Here is a 25,139-nt window from a genome sequence, read left to right on the forward strand (position 1 = left end):
AAATCAGCCCTCTTTAATTTCAAAGCCATTCCCCCTTGTCCTATCACTTCATGCCCTTGTAAAAAATCCCTCACCACTTTTCTTATCAGGCCCCTTAGGCACTGGGAGCTTTCTCTTCTGCAGGCTGAACAAGCCCAGCTCTCTCAGCCTGTCTCCAGAGCAGACTGAACAGTCACTGGAGCACCTCCAGCCATTTCGTTTCCCACAGGGAATCTCATTCCTGATGTTAAGAGCAAATGAAGGATGAAGTTGCTTATTAAGCAACATGGCAGCTGATACTACTGCATGGGATCCATTGGTGATGACAGTGCTAAACTCACATTGCTTTTCCAACACCTGCATTTAAAAGTTGATAGTTTAAAAGCACTGATACAGAGAACGAGACTTCTCTGCCTTCCCCAGACCAGATTTTCCTTGTGAACCATTGTGTCAGCAGTTTATTTCCAAGCCGAAATAACCCCAACAATCCCCTTGTAACATTCATCTCTTCTTTTGTGGAGCAAGGAGTATGGCACTTCCCAGCAGACCCTCGCTGGGCCTGCGAATGTTGCCATTGTTTCTGTGTAAAGAGAAAACAAACCCAAACCCTCAAATCCCACCGAACCCCCCAGATCCCACCCAAACGCTGTAGGACTGACACACTCCAGGGCATGGAACCCTCAAATCCCACCGACCCCCCCAGATCCCACGCAAACGCCATAGGACTGACACACTCCAGGGCATGGAACCCTCAAATCCCATCGAACCCCCCCAGATCCCACCCAAATGCCATAGGACTGACACACTCCAGGGCATGGAGAGCTGCCCCATCCTTGCGGTGGCAGTGGGGGCCGGGCCTGCTCCCCCCGCAGCGCTGTGCCCGGGGCGCGCCCCCGCCGTTATCCCTGCGCGCCCCCGACCCGCGGGGGGGGTGGGTGTCAGGAGGGAATCCCCCTCTCGCGCGCGGCACGTCTTTTGTGTTTGTACACACGGCGCCGCGGGAGGGGGCGGGGCTTGCGCGGGGCGGGGCCGCGCCTTCCCTCCATTGTGCCCCATTGGCTGGCGGGCCGCCCGGGGGGCGTGGCCAACGATCGCACCGCCCCTCCGGTGTCAGCCATCTTTCAATTGTGCTCGGAGCCGCCGACAGCGCCAGCCAGCAGCGGCAGCGCCGGCTCCTCCTTGCGCCCGCCCACCGCCCTCCTCTCGTCTCTCCTCTCGTCTCTCCTCTCGCTCTCCCTCCCGCACGGCAGCCGCGCTCGCCCAGCGGACGGGGTAAGTCTGGCGCCGCGCCCGCCGCCCCCTCGGCCCGCAGCCCCCCGGGGGCACCCCCCGGCCCTCCTCAGGGCCTCCCCGATAAACTTTTGGGGCGCTGGGGACGCGGCGGCCGCTCGGGTCCCTTCCCTCTGCGCCGCTTTCCCGGAGCGGCTCCCTCCGCCGGCACCCCCCGGCCCCGCTTCGCGCAGCCGTTGCCCCCCTGTGCCCCCCACGCCCCGGCTCCAAACCCCCCCCAGCAGACTCCCGGACCCCTTAGCTGTCCCCTCGGCCCCACATCCCCCGGATCCGGGCCCCGGAGCGGGCGCGGAGCGGAGCCGCTCGCCAGCGCCGGTAACTCTCCTGCCTGCCTTCCCCTGCTCCCCACAGTTGTTGCTCGGCTTCACCATCTTGTCTCTTTTCTCTGGTCACCGACCATATTTTTTTTCCTATTGCATAAAAAACAATAAAAAGGGAAAGAAATTCGCCGAAGAAACGACCCAAACCGAACGCAATTTTTCGGTTTTTGAGCGCAAACTTTTCCGTTGCCTCCCCCTCCATCTGCACCCACCCGGTTCGGAGTTCCAGCGATTTTTTGGGGCGTTATTTTTCGCAATTTATTTTCCCCTTCCTTTGCAAAAGGACTAGGGCTGCATTTCGTGATTGTTTCCATTTTGTTCTGGGGCTGGGAGATGAGTTTGCCTGTGAGAGGCGCTTGGGAGCGAGGCAGCTTTGGGGAAGCAGTTACACAGAGAGAGGCGGACGGCACCCGAAAAACACAACCTCCCCCCAAAATACATATATATATTTAAAACAAAGTTTGTTGCTTTATTGCACTTTTCCGGACCTTTTCCGACCGGTAACGCCGCTTTCCCTGCGGCTGCCTCCAGCCCGGGCAGCGCTGCCGGGAGACCCGGGCTGCCCTGCGGGCCGGTGGGGACCGCTCCGGTGGCGGTTGTGGGCCCGGTTGGAAGCGCCGGGTGGGTGCCAGCCCCCCGGGGCTCGCCGGCCGATATCGCCGATCGCTTGGCAGGTGACGGGCGGCCTGTGGGGGGGAGGCGGCAGCCGCTGCTCCGCGTCTGTTGCCGGGCGGGTGGCTCCGCTTCGGCCGCCGCCGCCTCGCTAGTGAATTAGTGGGTGAAAACCCTGTTTTTTGATATTCTGGAGGGGCGGATGTTTAATTTTGATGGATACGTGTATTTTGATTATATCTTTCTTCCGTTGGCGCTCGGTCCGTTGTGCGGCCGCGGCTCCGAGGCTAACGGCTCGCTCCGCGGACAGGGGCACGGGGCTGCGCTACCTCCCGCGGGGGGCAGGTGCCGGCGGGGCGTGCGCTGAGCAGAGTGGACCCCACCGCTGTTACCCCCGCACCCCCCGCTCCCCTTTCTCTCTCTTTACCCCTTACCCCCTTCCTGCCCCCCATCGTCGTGCAGGTGTAAGGCAGCGTCGTCGGCAGGAGTATGGCCCGTACCAAGCAGACCGCCCGCAAGTCCACCGGTGGCAAGGCGCCCCGCAAGCAGCTCGCCACCAAAGCCGCCCGCAAGAGCGCGCCCTCCACTGGTGGGGTGAAGAAACCGCACCGTTACCGGTACGAGCGCCGCGCAGAGGCCAAGCAGGGACCCATCGGGAGTACCCCCCCCCGCCCCCCCCAAACCCATTATCCCTTCCCCCGGTGCCGGGAGGGGCTGGGAACCGGGAAAGGTTGGGGAGTTTCCGCCGCACCCGCCCTCTCTTCGCGGCGGTGTGTAACATCAGCGCGTTTGGTATCGGTGCCTAAAAACATCAGCACCCCCCAAACCCTCCCGGTGAACGCGGCTTTTCCGGTTGTGTTTTATTATTATTTTTATTATTTTAACGATTTTATTTAATTTTAATTATTTTTTTTCATTTATTTGTACAAGTGGGTATCTCGGTGCTACGGGAGGGTTGTACCACCGGAAGTTTGTTGTTACCGGCCTATCTTAATTTATTCGAACGGGTTTGATCCGTCCTCGGTGCCTTTTGGGCGCCGCTGGACACGGGAGCGGGGGGGGTGTTGGGGGGGGTGGAGGGAGTTGAAGGTGGGGGTGTCTGCCGCGAGAGGGCGCAATGAGTCCATGGATGCTCGGGGCCGGTTGTCCCGTGTACCTGGGTAGAGGGGCCGCGGGTCTTTCTGACAGCCCTCCGGTAACGAAGGTTTCCAGCCCGTGCTTGGTGCAGAACGGTAAGAGTCGGGATCCAGCCCGGAGGATGGTCCTGGGCTCTATAGGTGTACGTATTCCCCGTGGAATAAAACAGATTGGGAAGGAGAAGCTGATTTGAAATCTCTATCTAAGAGGGTGTAGCTGTAGGCATGAGGCAAAATTAAGCGGCTGGGAGAAAGGTAATAATGCTAGAGTAGGGAAATACAAATATTCTGCAGAAATAAACATGATGTTAATTTCAGGGATGGACTTTGTGTCTGCAAAAGTGTGTTGTTATCTGAATTTGTTGTTCTGACACTAAAACTAACAGAAGGAAACATGCTAGATACCTTGTAGAGATGATACAGAATACAAATTGTATATATATATTTGTATACATGTGTACATTTCTCTGTATGTGTGCATGTATATATATATAGGACAAGACATGATGAGGTAGCATCCTCAGGCTGCACCAGGGGAGGTTTACATTGGATATTAGGAACAATTTCTTCTCCAGAAGGGCAGTCAGGCATTGGAACAGGCTTCCCAGGGCAGTGGTGGAATCACCATCCATGGAAATGTTCATGAACTGTGTAGATGAGGCCCTCAGTGACATGGTTTAGTGGTGGCCTTGGCAGTGCTGGTGGAATGGTTGGACTCTATGATCTTAAAGGTCTTTACCAACCTTGTTGATTCTGTTGGATGTAAACAGAATATATATATGTAAATATACACATGTATATAAATAGAATATATATTTAAATAGAATATAAAATACATATATATTCACAGAACCCTGGGATGGGTGTGGGGGTACCTGGGGCATACCTGAACCAGTGATCTCCCAGACACACTGTGGTTTACCACCTCTAGACTCAGTTGTGTTGATGCCGTGTTGGTGCCAGCTGGCTTCCCTCCTGGGGAAGTCAGGACCTTGTGGGCCTGCTGGGAGGATCCACACTGGAACTGGTGTGGATCCATCTTATGGATGCATGGTGGAGAGAATGGTGACCGTTTACCAGTGGAACTGGTTTTGTGTTGTAAACACTGGAGCTCTTCCAGCAAGAAGAGCGTCTACGATGCTTAGTTCAGTGTAGGTGATGAACCCGTGTTTTTAAGGAGATGTGGAATGTGTTGGACACTAACTGCCTTTCACGGTTTGGTTTCAAAAGGCCGGGTACCGTGGCTCTGCGTGAAATCAGGCGCTACCAAAAGTCTACCGAACTCTTGATCCGCAAACTTCCCTTCCAACGTCTGGTGCGTGAAATTGCTCAGGACTTCAAAACAGATCTGCGCTTCCAGAGCGCTGCCATCGGTGCTTTGCAGGTGAGGAACCCCGTGGGGCGGCATCGGGGACAGGCTTCTCACTGCGGGACCCCCCCCAAACCTGGGCACTGCAGGTACAGGAGGGCTCCGCCCCCCCCGCTCCTATTGGCTAGCCTGTTTCTAGGGTTAGCCCCAGCTCCTCCTGATTGGTGGGCTGCCGCGGTGGGCGTGGCCTCACTGGAGAGGCGGGGCTGATACGGGGGGGATGCCCCCATTCATCCTTCCCTCTCTCAGAGTGGACCTAGTGATGCCCTATAGATATCATAGGCTAAAATAATGCACTGACGGGTCAGCAGCTTCTCACAAAGGCTGTAAATGTGGGTGGGTTTGGTTTGTTTTAGGTTTTTTGGGGGTGGGGAGTGTTTAGGTTTTTTTGGGGTTGCTGGAGTTTTTAGTGATTTTTGGGGGGTGGGATGTATTTTTTGTGGTTATTGTTTTTTTGTTTGGGTTTTTTTGGGTGTCTTGGGATATTTTGGGAGGTTTTGGTGGTTTTTTTTTTCTTTAGGGGGGTGGTGGTATTTATTTTTTGGGTCATTTGGGCTTGTTGTTGTTTCTTTAATAGCCCCCACCCCTCAACTAGTCACACTTGCCAAAACAGCGCATCATATTAAGACACTTTAGATAAATCCATTTCCTCTCTCCTTGAGCTTTCTTAGAGGCTTTGCCTTCAAAAGCTAGGCAGCCTTAGAGGAAAGCACCCTGTAAAGCTTGTTCTGCTGTGTCCAAATGGAGGTCTTGATGTCCTCAAATGCTCTTTGAAGAAAAACAGCTGGATAAGCCCCATCTAAATGCAGTGTCCTGGTTTTGGCTGGGATAGAGTTAATTTTCTTTCTAGTAGCTGGTACAGTGCTGCGGTCTGGCTTTAGTCTGAGTATAGCATACCACAAGGATGTTGGGAAATTGAGTGCTTTTTGTATATGTAGCTGATGCTAAATGCTTTTTAAAAATGTATCTTGGCTAAATAACTTATTTAGAGTATATTGAGGGTGGAATACCAGTTGTTCTTTCTAGCCCAGATTCCTGCATCTAAGTGAGGTTATCTCCAAGACTCTGTTCTTATCCTAAGAACATTTCCCCCTCGTGATAGAAAGACAATTCTAATTAAAGATGTGTCTTTACTGTTCTTATAGCTGTTGAAAGATTGTTCCAGAACCTATCTGTAGTGACAGAGTATCTGTAACTAGAGGCAGGCAGCATAGTCCTTTTCTGATAGAGGACTTCCACCTGATAAAGGGCCAGGATGTGCAATGAAGTCCTATAAACTTGCACACATACTTAACTTCAGAAGGTGCTTTTCCTTTTAGTTGTTCTGCCTTTGCTGCTGTGAGTGAATGTGGTGGCTTTTAAATCCTGAGGTTTACTTACGTGTCTTTTTGTCAGGAACTGGTTATTGAGTCAGTAGTTCATAAATTTTCAGAAGGCTGGTTTGAATGTTCCTGGGTTTGCATTAAGGACTTGTTGGTATAGAAGTGTTCACATACTATTCCTGGTGCTTTCTGCTTGCATATTTGAAAGGGGAAAAAAAAGCTTAACCCCTTCAGTACCACGTTGTTCATACCAACATGGCTTATTTGATGAAGTGTCCTAACTTTCTGTGTAGGGATTTAGTGAAACTGTGTTGGGTACCGTATCCTGCTGCATATGGAATGTCTTCCTAGCACCACAGTCCTCATCTGCTGTAGTAAATATTTTTCTTTGCATTAGATAATACATATTTTTAAAACATGAGCTTTGAACCTTTCATGCTTTATTGCAGTTCTTGGTGATGAAATGGTTCATAAAATGTGTTCTCTTGCATGTATTCCAGAAAGCAGAACCTCGAACTCCTTTCTGTAAGCAAGCTCTATCATTCTTGCCTTCTCACCCCAGCTATGTGCTGCTCTGATGCTGGCATGCCAAGATGCTTCCTAGGAGATTGTTAGGTGTTAGAGGTCTATGTTGACCCAAAAATGTGTAAACAGTTGCCATTGTTGTGCTGGGCTCAATAGCAGCGAACTTACCATGAGCCAGAAGAGCTATTGGGTCCAGCTGAACATCTGTCCAATCCAGAATCCTGTCTGTAGTTGTTCAGGAACAGGAAAAAACACTGTGGTCATTGTTGGGGTGTTCCCAGGGTAGGGCTTTGTGCTCACCCCATGATTCTGATGGATGTGAGGTAAGAACTGGCTGTGGTACCCACACATAGACAGAAGATGCTTAGGGAGGCAGAAAGTATGGGTGTAGGGCAATTGTCTAATGGCAGTTCTCCCATTGTTGCCTTGTTTTTGGTGATTAAAGGAGTTCTTATTTCTGTGAATTTTCACTGTTTCTGCTAGTTTTTGACTTTTGAATTAAGTCACCTCTTCAGTATCCTGTAGCAAGGAGTTCTGTGCCCTGACTGTGTTGTGAAGGGGTCCTGATGCTTTCTCCTTAGCATCTGCCAGTTTTACCTGATGCTCAATAGCTTTTACTCTGGAAGAGGCAGCAGACAAGTCACTCAAATAGAGTAACCCAGCCTTAAAAAAAGAGAAATTCCTAAATTAGTCTTTTGATAAGTTAACCCGTTATCTTGGGAGAGTCCTGTCAGAGTATTGGTCCAGTTGTGTTCAGAGGATGTCTTCACCAAATGGCAGTCGTAGGCAGCTTTGACATAGAGTATTACTTGGTGGTGGTTTATAAGAAAATAGAGGTGTTAACTTTTTGAGACAGTAGAACTTTTGATGTTTCTGAGCAACAAAGGTGGTAGAAGCCTAAATGTAATGCCCCATTACAGTGTACTTTGCATTGCTACTTTTTTGTGTTCAGCGAGTGACATTATTCTTAACTCTTTTCTTCCACACTAGGAGGCAAGTGAAGCCTACTTGGTTGGCCTGTTTGAAGATACCAACCTGTGTGCTATCCATGCCAAACGTGTCACAATCATGCCAAAAGATATCCAGCTAGCACGCCGCATACGTGGGGAGCGTGCCTAAACTTCACCACAATGGGTTTGTCATTCTCGAAGCAAAATCTTCTTCCTGTTATTGGTAGTAATGAACGTTAGATATTTTTTCCATGGGGTTAAAAGGTACCTAAGTATATGGTTGCAAATGGAAAAATAGGGGGCAGAATTGGATATTGGCAAGTTTCTTTCCATTTTCATTTGTGTGTGGATTTTTAATATAAACGAGGGGACGTAAAACATCAATGTGGTCAAAAAAAAAAAGAAATGTTTGGGTGAACAAGTTTCAACAATTCAACTTTATAAAAAAAAAAAAGAAATAATTATAAATAAACCTGTCAAATTTTTCTGGACAATGCCAGCATTTGGATTTTTTTAAACAAGTAAATTTCTTACCAATGGCAACTAAATGGTGTTTGTAGCATTTTTATCATACAGTAGATTCCATCCATTCACTATACTTTTCTAACTGAGTTGTCCTACATGCAAGTACATGTTTTCAATGTTGTCTGTCTTCTGTGCTGTTCCTGTAAGTTTGCTATTAAAATACATTAAATGATGCCTGCTTTTAGTCTCGATTTTTAAATACTACATGTGGGTTATATTTGATTTAAAAATAATCCACCTTCCCTTCTGCTTTTTTTCCTCTTCAATATGTGGCCTAAATACTTGGAGCAGATCTAGGAAACACTGGGGATACTGCCTTGGCTGAAGTAGTCTATAGGTGAGGGTTTCTTTCTCTTAACAGTTTCTTTCTCTTAACCTGTGAAAGCAGGTTTGGTAAGTATAATACTGGATAAAGTCTGGAGCTGGACTGAGCTCTCCAGCCTACAGTGCTAAGAGAAAGCAATTTCATTGCTGTTCAGGTTCCTTTTTTATCTGACTTAGTGCTGAATTTGGAAGCATTTCTGATTTTCATGGGTTGTTAGTATGTGTAAGTTGTGGGGTGTAGTGGTTTGGGGTTTTTTTGGATGTGTTTTGGGGTTTGGTCATGGTGGGGTTCCTCACCCTCTTTTTTTAAACCCTTTTGCACTCTTACCTGGTTTCTCACCTTGTAGGTGTTCACTCTTTGACTGACTTTGTTTCAGTCAGACCCTCTAGCATGTTTCGGTGCTTAGTCCATGTGTGATCGGTTTCAGTGTGTACACTCCATCAGAAAGACTCTTTTGTACCCCTTATAGCTAGAATACTTCATAAAGGCAGTACTCGGGCAGGAGTACATGTTTGAAACTTACTGGGTTTTCTTTATATCCCCCCACAACTGCTGATGAAAGTTCCTGTGAAAAAATCTGTTGAAATTGTGTTCTATAAAAACGTGGGGTTTTCACCTGACATTTGGTTAAGGATTCTGATGGAAATGAGGTATGTGGTTTACTTCTTCATAGCTCTCACAGATGATAAAATGAGTTACACCAAAGAAAACATGGAGGCAGTGAACAGGTTCCACCTCTGTGCTAAGACCCCTGCAGAGCATATTTGCTGCTGACTTCTTTCAAGAAATTCTGAGTGAGCTCTAAACACATGAGTGAATTTGTCTGAAGACTTCCAAAGAGGATTAACAGAGATACATTACGTGATTTGGTATCTTGAACAGAAAGCCAAAAGCTACAGAATCAATCACATTCATAACTTGCTTGTTCGAGTAACAAACGCTGTCTGCCAGGGTTGTGCAGAGTAAAGTCTATTTAAATGGAGTAACTTGTCACAGGGAAAACTAATGCTTGACAAAATGCGATCACACACTTTTGATGACAAGCAGTTCATAGCTGTCAACTAGAAATGAAGGAAGGCTTGTCTTGGTGTGCATCCAGAACGACAGGAATACAAAAGGTAAGCAACTGAGGCCTAACTGGTTTGAGGTGTCACTTCTGTCTGCTTGGTAACAACCCTCTTTAACTTGCTGTAAGTGCATTTCAGTATAACAGCTGCTTGTTTTGTCCTGTACTTCAGAATTCTGTTTCATGCATCAGTCAACAATACTGCAGCCACCTACACAACAAGGTAATTAGGCTGATTTGTTTGCTTGTTTAATACTCTGGAATTAAAGTATTGCTAAGGAGGTTAATTTTTTGTTTCTTACAGACCCAAATCTAGAGATTTTGGTAGTCAAGTGAATTACTGAGTTTAACTGACAATGCAGTTAAACTGTTGAAGGCAGAGTAAGTCACAGTGTAAGATGAGGGGATTAGGAATCTGCAGTTGACAACTTTTTAAATGTGCAGTGCTATACCTGCAGCTTAGGGAAGAACTATGCCTCTTTAAGAGCATTGGTTGTAATGGTTGTGGTCCTAGAGATGCATTTGGAAAGTCTTAAGTATTGCTGGCATAACTCATGCAGAGTTGAGAGCTTGCTTGCACCTGGGAGTCTCTCAAAAGACAGGCTCTGCAATACAGAAAGAGCAGAGGAGGGGAGGAGGAACAAAACTGTCTGCAGTTCCTGTTCAGTCAGCATTTTTCCCTTCTGTAGTAGCATTCCTACAAAAAATGTTTTTGGGAGATGTTGGAGTATGCATAGCACTGGAGATCTGCAGTTAGGGCACACATGGATGGATAGAGAAGGTAGGATACAGCATGTTATTTAGAGTTTAGCTTTAAGCAGCTGTGTTGTGGTGCTGGCACTCCCTTTGGTCATTTCAGGTTTACATGTTCCTGCTCCTTGGGGTGAAGAAGGGCAGACAAAATGTAATGATGGAAGAATTGTGTTTTGGTCGATGTGGCTTTCCCATTTCACACATTGCCGTGTGTTTGCCATGCTGTTCGGAGTGGTCAGGAGCTTCCGGTGGCCCTGTTAGCTCTCTGCGTATGAGGGTCTGGGCACCAGGTAGAAAGAAAACCATCCTGTAATGTGAAGTCAGTAGGTGTTTACAGAAGAGGTATTGCAGCTTGTCACCTTAACTCTCCTGGTCTGGTGACGAAATAAGTCACGGGGAGTTCGGTGACCTGCAGGATAACAATCCACTAAAACATTGTATTGCTCTTGGCTATCCTGAATGTGATTCTTCAGAGGAGCATGCTTTTCCTCAGCCTGTTTTGCAAGCACTGTTTAAAGTCTTGCAAGACTCTTAAACTTTGAGTTTTAAGTATAGGAGTTTAAAGTCTTAAAGATTCTTGGCATCTATGGTTGCCATACGTTGAAGAAATTGTAATACTTAAAAATGCAAATTCCTGTTAACTTGCGGTATCTGAGAGTTGTGGGGAAAAGGAGTACCATCAAATTTGAATGTGGGCTAAATGAACAGTGACAGAAACAGAAATCTGCTTAAGTCCCATGCTGCGTTCCCTGCAAAAAGAAATCATGATTTACATGTGAGAGAGATGCACTGGTTTAAAGCATTCTCATTCTATGGAAGAAGTGGCTTCAGCCCAGGCTAAACTTTAGTTCCTGCAATAGTTTACCTGGTTTTCCCATAGCAATTCTGCTGTTCCCTGGGCAGTTCAGTCACAGCTGAGATTTTCTTGAATACTAGGAACAAGTTGTGGTCATGTGCACATACTGCTGGGGAGGAGTTTAACTGTATTGTGTGGAGGGATGGATGTGATGTGGATCCTTAGTGACAAACATTCAAAGTCTGAGCATTTGGTTAAGGCATATCATTACATGTATGTCCACATTTCAGTATCTGAATTATTTTGTGAAGTCCTTTATAACATGTATGTGAGAAGCTGGTTTTTAGGTCTTTTAGGTTTGCAAGTTAACAGCTGTATTTACTTCCCATTTCCTCAAGGGTAGATACAAAACCTCTCCTTAAGTTCAGTGCTTTGTATTAACAACAAAAATCAAGCTTGCCAACCAGAGCTAAAAAACTGATGTACTGGGAGATCACGTCAGGCACAAGATCAATCTCTCTCATGTGGCTGTATCAAATTCAACTGGTAGTTCTTGAGAGCTTGACTAACATGGAGCTTAAACGCAGCGTTTCACATATTGTTTAGGAAAGTATCTTGCTGAATGTAAAGTAACAAATACTAGTGTACCTATGTGTAAGTGTTGCATTACTGAGCTGGGTTCACCTAGCCCTTTATCCCACATGGCAGTAGCTCTCATGTGATGCCACTGTCCAGGGACCAGATTCATTAACAGGCTGTAGCACCTACTTGAAATTAGTAATGTTTTCTTCTTCTGGAAGAAGAGTAAGTGCAACTATTCCTGTTAAAACAACAGGTAGCTACCAGTCTCTTGCATTGGGATGCATTGTGTAGCTTGGGATTACTGTCCCATGACATGCCATCTTTGCCCTATGACTGTCATGGGATTTTGTGGCCACTTAATGGTTGGGTTTCACTTTTCATTGTGACTGAAACGACACGCACATCCTTAATGTGCCACTGTTTTTGGTCAGTTACACAAATAGTTTCCTTCAGTGTATCTGCTTGATCTGAATATCTGCTTGTTAGAGCAGGACTGTCCATTTCCCTAGCACTACATAGGTTAGGCTCAGTTTCACAACACATTTAATCCAAACTTAGGCCTGTGCTACCATTCTAATACAAGCTGTTCCTGCCACGCTTGCTTCTTTTTGAGACTCAGTGATACTTTAGCTTCTCTTCCAGAGCTTAATTTTACATTCAAGGTTTAATGAAGTACAGGCAGTGCTGAGATCAAAGATGTTGATTGTGGTGTTTACTCCAACTTTGTTTCTTATTGTTGCAAACTTGCAAATTCTCTTGGTCTTCATAATGAATATAAGGAGTTAAAACCACTTTCATGTAACTTTGAATCAAAGGCTTCAATTTGAGGAGGAATTCTAGTGTCAGGTAAGTTTCCATCAGTTCAGATTACCCTATTGATACTGAGAAGCTGTTTGCTCAGCTTTTCCATGTGTGTTATTCCCATCACCATGTATAATGATTCATTCTCAGTGAAGAGATCTTTTTTTTGCACTAAGTGCATGTTGCAGACTTGTTTGTGGCAGGTTTGCCTACAAACAAACAAGTATTTGCCAAACAAAAGACACTGTTTGTGTATGTATTTTGTTTTTAATTGAAGGAGGCTTTGTTATGTTCCCTATAATATGGGATCAAACACACTATGTTTATCAATATTATAGATTAAAGGGGACCATTACAGCTGCATAGGCTGATCTGCTTAATGTAAGCTACTGAATTTCATCAGGTGGTACCTAATCCAGTTCATACTGTCTTTTTGAATTTAAAACATACTGTGCTTAGCAGTGCGTGTAGCAGAGGCTAAAGACTTGCTGTAAAAGACAGAGTGTGCACCAAAAACATCTCTAGGGGATGTGAAGGGGCTGTCTGCTTTCTGCTTGGGAGAGCTGCTTTCATATAGCTGATTAAGGCAAGAAATGGCTCTTCAACCCCACAAAGTATAAGAATTTATTATGTGTCGCATATGTCTTGGAAGGATGCCTCAGCATAGCATGAGCCCTCTTTTGAGGGTTGTATTTCAAGCAGTGATTGTCTGGTTGGGAGAGCAGAGTCCCCTTATTGCCTGGTTTTGTGTTGCTGGACAACTGTTACTCAGAATGCATCCCTTCCCTGCTACCCTGAGAATAAAGTTAAGCTGGGCCAGAAGAGTTCAGGTGTATGGGCAAGTATCTACTGCAGATGAGATGAGCTGGTGACATCTCAGGGGCTCTGGTTGGGGAAGTAGGATCAAGGAGGGCTATACAGGTAAGGACATGTCTCCTCTTGCCCTTGTAGCTGACTTTCTCACTGGGCAGAAGCTGTGACCTATTTCAGAGGGATTTTCTGCACAGAAAGTTGGGTTTGGGTATTGTTCCAGAGGCAGCTGTTACATCTGGGTGTTTTCGATTCACACCACCCCTTCCCACCTTCCTGGCCCATGAATGGGGACTTTAATAAAAGTTAAAATGATAACAAAATTGCAAAACCTCCACAACAACAAACCTGATCCCTGTAGCAGATAACACAATTCTCTGTCCAAGAATTTTCTCTGTATGCTTGGCAGTGATGGGATACTTCTGAATAACTGGGGAGGGACAGCCTGAATTGTAGCTGCAAGTGTGAGGGGCTTTTTGTTGCCTGTCATCCCTGGGAATAATACCTAATCACAGCTAAATAAATACACAAGAAATGACTTACTTAAAGAGTACTGTCTCATTGTGAGAAATGGCTGCAAAATGCTGAGGCTTAGGAATGCTCTTTTGTTTTCTGCGATTTCCTTGATGGTGATGTTTACTGTCCCTTCATGGCAGCAACACTGGGGATCCAGACACTTGGGTAAAAACATGAGGTTGGGGTCAAAGGCAGGTATGGTGTGTGCTCTCCAAGCCACTCATGAGTGGAAAATGAGCCTAGATTTCTGTCCATCTCTCTTGATAATACATTTGTAGGCTTATTATGTAGCTTGTGGTTTGAGATGCGCACATGTGTTCCCTGCTCTATTGTCCCCTGCCAACAGCATCCCCCTCATCTCCTTGCGTAGGCACGCCATTACACACAGCAGGATCTCTAACAGCAGGGATGCTTTGTGTTACCAAAAGCCCCTGTGAAGTCATAAAGGGGAAAAAAAGCTTGGAAAAAAGAAAAACCAAATCCCTATGGCTCTGGAAAACCATGTTAGGACTGACTGTTCTTGTCCCCCTACCTTGAAAGGAGCCTCTCCTCACCTCCTCATTGCATTACGTTTGCATTTTATGTGCATGCTGTTTCATGGAAGCATCCCAAGTAAAACCCACCTGGAAAACATCTATTGCATATACATCTCACAGTGACTGTGAGCTAATCCCATATGTCTCCGTGTGATCAATGTTAACCCTTGGTTTTGGTCCCACCACCCTTTGCTCATGAATAATTAAGCCAGTTGAGCCCCTTTTCTTCCTGCCTGGATTTGTCAGAGGTTTTTCAAGTTCAACTACTTTGAGTTTTCCTTAGCATATATTGAAGTTGGTGAAGAATACAATAGTCTATTCTGCCATTACCATGTGGACTGCTTTGAGGAGAGGACAGAGAGAACAGGCTAGGACAACACTGCAGTCATCAGGTGAGAGATACTCCATTCTTTTCCATGTACTGAAGGAGCAGGAAGGCTGAAGAAATGGTATTTACAGTCCTGCTCTGGCCTCCTCTGAATGCATCATTGCCTGGCAGCTGAGCCCCTGTCAAGCAGCCTGTGGTGGGAAGGCTGCCAGGTGAACACATGGGCATGGATGCCGGCTGTGAGGAACGTGAGCATGAATTGTGGATGGCAGGATGGGCGTCCCAGCTGGGCGCATCCCCAGGACCAGTTACTGCTGAAGGGCTGTGTCCCTACATCTAAAGGTTGGAATGACTTCAAACGGCCTCCATGCCTGCTAATTTGGGGCACGGGAGAGTTGCCAGGCTAAGGCACGCATAGCCCTGAGACCTCAGGCTTCGGCTTAGCGTGAAGCAGGTAGGGAGCTGACAGCAGTGATGCAAGCTTCAGTGTGCTGACTTGCCAATGTGCTTTGCCCAGAGGGGCTGAGTCCATAGGAGAGTGGATGATGGCTTTTTCTTTGTGCTTCCTTCAGTCTGCACCCCACTGAGGGCAGGGGCCAGAGAAGATGCACAGTGCAGGGGGCACCTCTGCAGCAGATCCTGGACGTGTGGGCAGGCATATGTATGGAGCACAGGGCTGATGACAGCACTGCTCTCCCAGGAGAGCAGGGTGAAAGGTGTCCTCCACCAAGTGTGAGCAATTGGGGAAGTCCAGGGTGTTTGAGGGATGCTGCTGTGGATGCATGCACTGTCTTCTAGGACATTACTGGAACAGTTGACATGGATTGTGTGAGCAGGGCTCTGCTGTATTCCTAGGCTGTGATCAGAGCTGTGGTTAGCAGTGCTGACTCTCCATCATTGCTGAACTGACACCAGGGAGTTGCACCTTGCTGACCTGGGTCTGGGTTGGAGCTCATGTGCTTCCAGAGGCAAAGCACCAACCAGGGGAAAGCATTACATGATGTGTGAACCTGTGATAGCTGTTGCTGGCTCCCTCCAGCCCCTTCCTTCAGGTCTGAGTGTGCCATAAAGATGAGCAAAAGCATTTTTCTCTGCCAGAATTATTCAGGAAGAGGGACTCATCTTTTAGTGAATTTGGAGTAGGTTAGATAGCCTCATCCCCATAACAAAGGTGTCCTTCCTCCCTTCTGTTCCCTGCTACACTTAAATTGATGTGTACTCGCCCTTGTGCTGAAGTTATGGAGCTGGCTCTTTCATAAACCACCAGCTCTGCTGCGCAGCTCAGTCGTAGTGAAGTTCAGAGATGCTTTCTGCCTGGTGTCAGCTTGAAGCCTCACAGACACTGAATCCCTCTAGAGGAGGGCACATCTGTTCAGGAATCTGATCTCATTTCTGCCTTACAGATTCTCCAACTAAATGGCCCATTTGCTTTTGTGAAAGTAATTGCTTTGAATGCTGTGGGGGGGAAAAAGAAGAAGCCAAAGCCACAGACAGTATCTAACCTCTCTAGTGTGCATTCAGTAAATGAATAAACACTACTAAGGTAGCCTTCAGGTTCACAACAGGGCAGTACTCTCTGTTTCAGCTGTGGTGGCCATTGCTAGCACAGCACACTGCACAGCAGCCACTATCTATAATGTAAAAAGCTGGCTAGGGGGTGCAGAGAGTGGTTATAGTGCACCCACGAGCATCGTGGAGCAGGGGCATAACAGCTCCATAGAAACACATCTGTTCCCTGCTACGCTGATGGAAGCTGCTCTGGTTCCATTGCCAGTCAGTGAGTGCTGAATTTGCCCCCCTGGTCCTGGTTACCTGAACTACAGGAGGTCACATAAAATATGATGCTAATATGAGGACCTTGGCACCTTGTTCCTGAAGCTGCTCTGACCTTCCTGCTGCTGGACTCTTGTGAAGGCAGGGTGCATGCCCCCAGCATGAAAAGCAGCCACTGTGTCCCTGAACACTGGGAAACCTGGGTCACTCAAACTCTGTGTCAGTGTGACTTGTGTCCTCTATGTACAAGTAAGAAAGGCATAATTGCATTCTTGCTATAAAGCTTCTTCCCTTCCTTGCTTTTAGCACCCTGCCTGTCTCTGCCGCATCCATAGCCCTCCTGGTACCTACCCATCCTAAACCAGAAATGCTGCTGCACACCCTGTCTGAAAGGAGCAGTGGGTACATCTTTCCCCATGCACTGACTCCCTCATCTCCCTCTCCTGCCACTGCATCCACCCAGTTCCTGGCCTTTCCTGTGGTGGGGAAAGTGCCTTTTTTCTGTAGGAACCAAAGCTGCTGCAGTGATTTGGTTGTCTAAGGCCATGTTTTCTAAAGCTGGTAGCATCCTGCCCTCATAGTATTTGATTCCCTTCACCTTCTGGCTTGGGCACATGTGTTTTTTTATATTCTTAAATAATAATAGAGATTATCTACTATATTTCAATAAATAATATAGAATATATTATATATAATTAATACACATAATTTAAGCATGTAGTTACTGTAAATATATTATGAATATGTATACAATAATATATAGAATCCCAGACAGGTTTGGGTTGAAAGGGACCTAAAAGCTCATCCAGTTCCAACCCCTGCCACAGGCAAGGACACCTTCCACTAGACCAGGTTGCTCCAAGCCCTGTCCAACCTGGCCTTGAACATTGCAGGGATGGGGCAGCCACAGCTTCTCTGGGCACCCTGTGCCAGAGCCTCAGCACCCCCACAGGGAAGAATTTATTCCTAATGTCTGTATAATATAAACAATATCATATTTACTTTATGTAAGTACTATGCATAAAAATACATTAATAATATATTGCTATTTAAGCATATGAGGGTGGGCAGATGCGTTTTATATACTTAAATAATAATACATTATTCATTATAAATATCTATTTAAACTTATTAAAAACACATCTCAATCTCATACTGAAGTGACAAGGTGAGAGGAGCTGAGTACTGTGACAGAAGGCTGCTGCTAGCTTTGTATATCTGTATTTTACTGATTCTCATGTTTCCTTCTTAATTTTGCCTTCTCTCTATTAGTTTTTCAAAGAAGCCAAACTTCAGCGGATTCCTTAGGCAGAAGGGATGTTTTTAAAGGCATACATCTATTAAAATGGCACTAACGCTCGAAGCTATTACCCAGGCCACAGCCACCAGGGGCCAGCCCAGGCACTTTCTCAGAGGGTGTGACATGCTGCAACTCAGGACTGATTTCTCTCCCTCTCATACGGGTACCTGCTCTCTCCTGCCTCTCCTCAGAGAGCTGCCTTTGCAGTTCTGGGGTGGATGCAACAGTCTAATGATGACTCTTTCATGTGTTATCTTTTAGTAGGTGCTAGAAAACTCATTTTGTTTCTCCTATGGAGATACCAGGATGTGCTCTGCAGAGCAGCTCAGGGCCAAGGTGTATCCTCAGGTTCCAGCCCGCAGAGACGGTGTTCGAGGGAGGTGAGGAATTGGGTACAGTAAAACTGGTGACAGAGCAAGCACCCAGTGGGAGCAGGCTCCTGGGCTGGTTTTGGTGTCATGCAGAGATGTGGCTTCTTCTCATGTTGTTGTGGTTTTTACTGGCTGATGGAGGAAGATGGCTCCAGTTGGGGACCAGGAGAACTGCATGTGCTTCCTCTTTCCAGCTTGGGGAATATGCATCTCCAATCCCCAGGCTGGAGCTTGTGGGGGTAGATGTCATTTCTCCCTCTGACTCCATGTCCCTGCTCCATACACCTGAGGGAAGGCAGTGCTGTTAAACTGTTAAACCTGTGCAAAGGGTCCTTGTCACATGAAAAATGGTAAAAATTGGTCAGAAACGTGTTTTCATTCTGAGCTTCCAGAAAAGTACCGGACCAAACTAAAATGGACTCCTCAATACTTAGCAGCTGAAGAGCCAGCCTGGCTGCGGTGGCACCAGTAGAACCTAGAGGTCACCCTCGATGCAAGATGTGAAGGAGGTGATCCTGCCCCTCTACTCTGCTCTCGTCAGACCTCACTTGGAGTACTGTGTGCAGTTCTGGTGTCCTCAACATAAAAAGGACATGGAACTGTTGGAACAAGTCCAGAGGAGGCCACGAGGATGATCAGGGACTGGAGCACCTCCTGTATGAAGACAGGCTGAGAAAGTTGGGGCTGTTCAGCCTGGAGAAGAGAAGACTGCGTGGAGACCTCATAGCAGCCTTCCAGTATCTGAAAGGGGCCTACAGGGATGCTGGGGAGGGACTATTCATTAGGGACTGTAGTGATAGGACAAGGGGTGATGGATTAAAACTTAAACATGGGAGGTTTAGATTGGATATAAGGAAGACATTTTTTATTTCAATTGCCCAAGGCAAGCCCACCTGTGGCTTACATGGCAAAACATGACCTGCTGGCTACTGGGAAATAGTGTGGGATGTTGTGGGCTGTGTTTGTGATTCCTGAGCTCTGAAATCCTGTTTTACATCCATGTTTCTCCCACTGATTTTTATTTCTCTTTCTCCCCATCACATTCATACTGCTCTTCTTCCTGGGGACAGCTTAGGCAGCCTCTGCCAGAGGGAGAAATACTGGTCACTGTCTGGAGCTTGCTTTTGAGCAAGGTAAACAGGGAGCAGACAAGGTCCACAGGAAGCCATTTGGCACCATGTAGAACTGCCTTTATTAACACCATGGTGCTCCTGTCATCCGCAGGATGCAGCCTGGCACTACTCACTTCTTCAGCTGGCTCGATTATGATGAGATGCTGCTGCTTTATACCAATAATGTGAAGATTCAGGCAGTACCTGTTGCTACATCCCCTGGGTGCAATGCCAAGGTTATGACTGATGCTTCATGGGTTGAGGAAGAGTGTATTGGAAGTGTTTCTATACCAAATAAACCCAGAACCAAGTACAACAAACCACAGGCTGAAGCAGAAGTGTGGTGGAGACACAGACAAGCAGAAGATGAGGATTGGGGAAGGGCTGCCCTTAAATGCAAGCAGAAGTGGGTAGACAAACACCCAAACTCACCCAGTGAGCCCAGGAGCAGGCTTCCCTTTCCCAGTCTGGTCCTGAGAATGACTGTCTTGACAGTTTTAGGCAAGTAATGTCACTTCTGGACACCCCTTCTCTCTCTTCAAAATGAAATTGTTGCTCTTATGCATTTGCAGCGGTGGTTGGAGGACTCTTACTGCTTGCAAGAGCCACCAACCACTGTGTTGCATTTACCTTGGAATGAGGGGTTTAGCCCCAAAATGCACCCTCCTATTACAGGTCCTGTGAAAGCTGGAAGAGCCCCTCTGCTGTTGGCAGAGCAAGAATCCAGGTGGGAGCATAGGGAAGAGCGCCCCTGGGCAGCTCAGAGGCTAGTGCAGGAGAAGAAATCTGCTTTCAGTATGGTTACTGGTGCTTTACATGCTAGCCTAGACATAATGGTATTATTACAGTGCTGGTCAGATCAAAGCAGTGGGCAATACAACCACCTTATTTAAGGACAGCTAAGCAAGCGTGTTTTATTTAATGAAGTGTCCTGGTGCAATTTTGGCATTAGATCTGTCCATATTGGTCCCTGTGTCTCTGATGGGTACAGGGATACATGGTGCTGATGACAGCAGCTGAAATGGGTTTATTTGATGAGGAACCAGCACCTTTGGCTGAGGATTTTAGCTGCAATCAGCCAGCAACAGTTGAAGATTATGATATTAAAAATATACTTTTTAACTACAGTTAATTGATTCTCATGGGAAATTAGCATGCAATGGGCCATTTACTCTCTGTTTATCACTACACTTTGCTAAATGAACACAGCACTGCTGTCTGTTACTGTATTTCCACTGTGACCAGTGAATGTCCTTGTACCTCAGTACTGCCAGGCTTTGATTTTAGAACACAGAGGCAAATGGAAGACAGGGGCTATCACAACCAGGGCAGGCAGCAGCCACCCGGCTCTGTGGGTACCAATGGATGACAAACACTGCTGAATGGTTTCAGTTATTCTGTGGATGCTGTGCCGTATCCTGCATCCCCGTATTTCTTACTGCTGCTTTCCTTTTCCTGCCCCACTGCAGCTCCATCTGGGAAGGCAGAGCCACGTGCATGTCTCCAGGCTATACATCAAAACTAGACTTTCTGCAGCCGTGGCTCTGCAATAAACAAGGAGGAGAGCGTGTCCCTGCTTGACTGGTACGTTAAGCAGATGTTCAGTATCCAGACCTCATTTCAGGCAGGCGGAAAAGAGAAGGAAGGAGAAGAGGGTGATTTTCTCCCCTCCCCAACAGCCCAGTGATGCCCTTGCAAACCTTCTGCCATGCGATGCCAGCCTGCAAATTCAGCGTTAACATCTGTTCCTGAGCTGCTGGCTGGATTGCAGGGATGCTACCTCCCAGGGTATTGGAGCGTGTGTGAAGCTGGCTGCAGCTGCAGAGATGGAAAGGGCTAAAAGGATGCTACAGAGCCACCAAGGAAATGCTGAGAGAATATGCTAGAAGCTGGGGGTTATCAGGCTGTGTCACATCCGAGCTGACCGCTTTAACTCCCCTTCAAGCTAGCGTTCTTTGTATTTATTTCGTACAGAAGCAGCTCAATTTTTCATAACTTCCCTGTGTGAAAGGCTTATTATTGTCAGTTGCTGTTGTTATTCTCCAAGGTTACACAGCATCTCGGTGACAGAAATGCAGCCTTAAGAATGAGCTGAGGCTTCTTGGCTCTGGCCCCTGTTTCACTTCCATCTGGATACCTTTGCCCTCACCCATAAGCAGCAGCAACAGGGAAGTGTCCTGCTGGCAGAGGGATGTAATAACTGTTGTTAATATGACAGGGATTTCCAGGCACAAAGCTTGGGCTAATTAATGTGTAATGTGCCCTAGTTCTTTGGGGAGAGTATAGGTACCACTCTGTCTGGACTGGACACAGTTAAGATGAGGTTGCTTGCTCTGTTTCATCTGGGGGGTGAGAAGCAGAGCTCAGTTCTCAGCCCTGTGCCTCAGCTAAGAGGTCAGCCTTTCCCTTGCCAGCTTAATCACTCCCTTCCCACCTTCACCTATGCAGGGGGTTGTTCCTATTTAAGTTGTTTTAACTGCACAAATGGCTTCCATGTAGGTACAAGAAAGGCAGCAGTCAAAATTGCACTGATGGCAGAGCATCCATAGTGCAGGCTGGTAAATTCTGAGTGTTTTGTGGATGAAAATGGAAGGGCAGTGCTGCCTTTTTCAAGCTGTCCCAGAATAAATCCACCATGGAGTACAACTGCTTTAATCTGTGTGCTTCATAAGGGAAAATTTCCTTTCAGCAGCAGCACAATGGTCACCACAAAGGGATGCTTGTAGGAAAAACCACCCCAGGGCTGCACCAGGATCCATGGCATTCCACAGGATGCCATGGGAGTGACAGCAACCAGGATGATTTCCTCCACTTGGCCACTGGAAAAATTCAAAGAGCATCAGTTGTGGTGACCGCTATTAAAGCTGGGTGAATGCTTCAGCTTCCCATCATAATCAAAAGGGTTATCCTATACTAAGACTTCTCCTTAGTCCTGGAAGAGTGACACTGGAGCCATGCTAGAGGTGAGAAACAAATTCCTGCTGGCTTATCATAGAATCATGGAATCATGGAATGGTTTGGGTTGGAAACGACCTAAAGATCATCATTCCAACCCCCTGCCATGGGCAGGGACACCTCACACTAGACCACGTCACCCAAGGCTCTGTCCAGACTGGCCTTGAACACTGCCAGGGATGGAGCATTCACACCTTCTCTGAGCAACCCATTCCAGTGGCTCACTACCCTAACAATAAAGAAATTCTTCCTTAGATCTAACCTGAACTTCCTCTGTTTAAGCTTAAACCCATCACCTCTTGTCCTATTGCTACAGTCCCTGATGGAGAGCAGCTACTCCTCCAGCAGCAAGGCAAGGATGTGGGCAGGGACCCAGCCACATCCTGCTCTCCAGCCATGCTCATTTTGCCTTGTTTTCAGCAGGACTTGCAAGAAATAAGAGATTGAAGTCCTCTGGGCAGGCAAGGTCAGGTATTGAAGCGCCATATGTTTTACATGTGATTGATGGCTGCAGGCAATGAGGCTGTGCAGCTTCACTGGGCCTAAGGGATGGAATCTGGACCCCATCAAAGGAGTCAGCAGCTCCCTCAGCTTCCATTTGTTCCCCCATCTCTGTACTTCAGAAGAGAATGAGCATTTTATAGGTTAAGGAAGCAGGAAAAGGGAGAAAACAAAATCTTTGATTGATTACTTTGCTAAAAAGTGGTTGAAAATCACTCCTGCCCATTTTGCACCTGTGCTCCAAGCAGTGATTCTGAGGGAGCAGTGAGGAGCTGGTGTGCACAGGGGCAGTTTGGGCAGTTTTCTGTTCTTTTAAGATAAGACATAAAGAATTGGGGGCAAAGGACTCATGGAAGGAAAGCTGCTTGGGGTACAGAGTCAGTTCAGAGAGGTAACACAGTGCCTGAGGGCAGGGAAAGAAGTGATTTAGCAGAACACAGGGCTCCATTTCCAGCTGTGTGGAATACCCCGATCCCTGGGGGAGGCTTTTGTAGGAGTTTGCCCTTTGTCAGTGCTTCTGAGGGCAATGACCACCTCAGCACCTGCCTGGCTCAGCTCTCACCATCGTGGTGCTGGGCACTGAGTGATGGCAAAGGCCATTGCAGCTGTAGCAGAGCACCCAGCGCTGGTACCTCACTGGGACAAACTGGCAACCAGGGCTGGAAAGGAGGAAGTGAAGGGCTGCGGAGGTGATTTTGAGTGAAGCCGAGGGTGTTTGCTCAGCAGATGTGCTGAGGCTGCCCAGCACAGTGAAAGCTGGATCCCTTCCTTCCTCTGAGCCGCTCTCATCCAACAAAACCACGAGGCCAGAGGCTGAGGTTTATGGCTGGTGTGTCCGAAACAAATCAAAGGACAGAGGATTTGGCTTGCCCGAGCACGGCAGGGAGCATGCCAGGTCTTTCATGTAGGAGCATGGTCAGGGGTGGTGCATCCTGGTGGGCAGGGACTGATGGGGACAGCAAGGGATGGGCTGGGGATCACAGATATGGACCAGAATTACAACATAAAATAGACTGTGCAGCAAGGTGCAACAGAGGAAAGCTGGATGATACCCCAGGGGTCTGTGGTCCCATTTAGGGACCTGCAGTTGTACTGTGCTGCTTATCCCCTGCCTTCCCAGCCCCTTCACCATTCCACCTCCATCCTGTGGCAGAGGTTGGCCATATAAAAGGGCAGGATTTTGGAGATGAGATGAAAATGGCCTTTTATTTCCTTCCATCTCTCTTTGCTCTCTCAGCTGTCTGCCCGAGTTCCTAAATCAGAATTCAGCCCCATCGCCTCCCTCCTGGTTTCTGTGCCTTGTGATTTGGATTTTCCCTGGGCATTTTTCTACCTCTTGGGCTGTGAAATTCCCTGCTATGGCCATCACTTGAATTTACACACTCAATGCAAAGGCTGACAAGCAGAGATAAGAAGTGAGGAAGCCATGCGAGGGGTATATGGTTTGTATACTGCATCCATAAACAACAGGACAGCACTGAACTGGATGCTGGGAATGGCTCCACAGCCTGAGCCTACCGTGCTGGGAAAGCTTTGGGATGGAGACAGGTATGGGGCTGGAGGAAAGCATCTCTCCTTGGGCAGGTTACTAGAGGAGCAGCAGCAGGAACTCCTGCACGAGCTGAGCCAGACGGAAAGAAGCATTGTCGTGTCTATTTTTGGGTTTTGTGCTGCTGCTCTTCACAATCCCTTCCAAATACATCCCTTTAATGGATGTTGCCTGAGAGGAAGCACATACATCCTCCTGTGAGAGGGTGCCTGTGCCTCTAAGCCTGTTTTCCCAACACTATAAATTGGTCCTATAAAAGATGTTACCTCTCCCTGCCTCTCCTTAATAACTTGGTGCTGTGGCTATAACAACACTTTGCTGCCTTCATATTTTTCACCAGGACTCCAGCCCCCCCGGCCTCCTTTTTATCTTCTGGATAAAGAACAGCACTCAGCACAACTAGGCAGTTCAGTATCCCAGCATCCCAGCATCCCACCCCAGTGGCAGCCACTGGGTAGGGCAGGAGTGGTTGGGCACATGGATGTGAACAGAAGGACCTGGAGAGAATGCTTTGGGAGAAGGTGGGAGACTGGTACAGAGGGGTGGGCAGTGGTGATGGGGCCACATGAAGATGTGGGAGATGGGTCGGGGTGGCTCAGGTATGGACAGTGAGGTCCTGGAAAGGGCTGTAAATGCACTGGGTTTTGATTCCCCTTCTTGGGATGATCACTCTGTCACCACATCCCATGGGGAGCCCAAACCCAAGATAGGAGCTGCAGCTGGCACTCAGCATTCCATGTGTGAGAAGAGCATCTTTGCTGCCCTCATCCAGGAAAGGCAGTAAGTGCCCACCCAATGGATGGTGCTGCCCCACACCAAACCAGTGAATCTCAGGGTGAGATGGAGCAGCAAGAATGCGTGTCTGGTGCTGGGGCAGCCCATCTCCTCCCCACCCCAGCTCCAGCACACCCTTGGCTCAGTGTCAGGGCCCATGGAGAGCATCATGATGTCCCTTGCAATGCAGAAGAGGAATGGAAAGGGAGACTTTCAGTCTTACTTAGAAACTATAAATGCACAACTCCCCCTGCCAAACGACC

At 47.5% G+C, this 25,139-nt stretch overlaps 1 protein-coding gene across 1 annotated transcript; it reads left to right on the top strand.

Moving 5' to 3' along the window:
* The first annotated feature begins 1,088 nt into the window (after positions 1-1,088).
* Positions 1,089-8,201, top strand: H3-3A (H3.3 histone A). Its single transcript, XM_034061023.1, has 4 exons — positions 1,089-1,251; positions 2,664-2,818; positions 4,568-4,721; positions 7,544-8,201. Exons 2-4 carry the CDS (start codon positions 2,691-2,693, stop codon positions 7,670-7,672), a joined length of 411 nt encoding a protein of 136 aa, XP_033916914.1. The 5' UTR covers positions 1,089-1,251; positions 2,664-2,690; the 3' UTR covers positions 7,673-8,201.
* The last annotated feature ends 16,938 nt before the right edge of the window (positions 8,202-25,139 follow it).

The sequence above is a fragment of the Melopsittacus undulatus genome, chromosome 3 (genome assembly GCF_012275295.1).
Source record: "Melopsittacus undulatus isolate bMelUnd1 chromosome 3, bMelUnd1.mat.Z, whole genome shotgun sequence".
Taxonomy (NCBI): domain Eukaryota; kingdom Metazoa; phylum Chordata; class Aves; order Psittaciformes; family Psittaculidae; genus Melopsittacus; species Melopsittacus undulatus.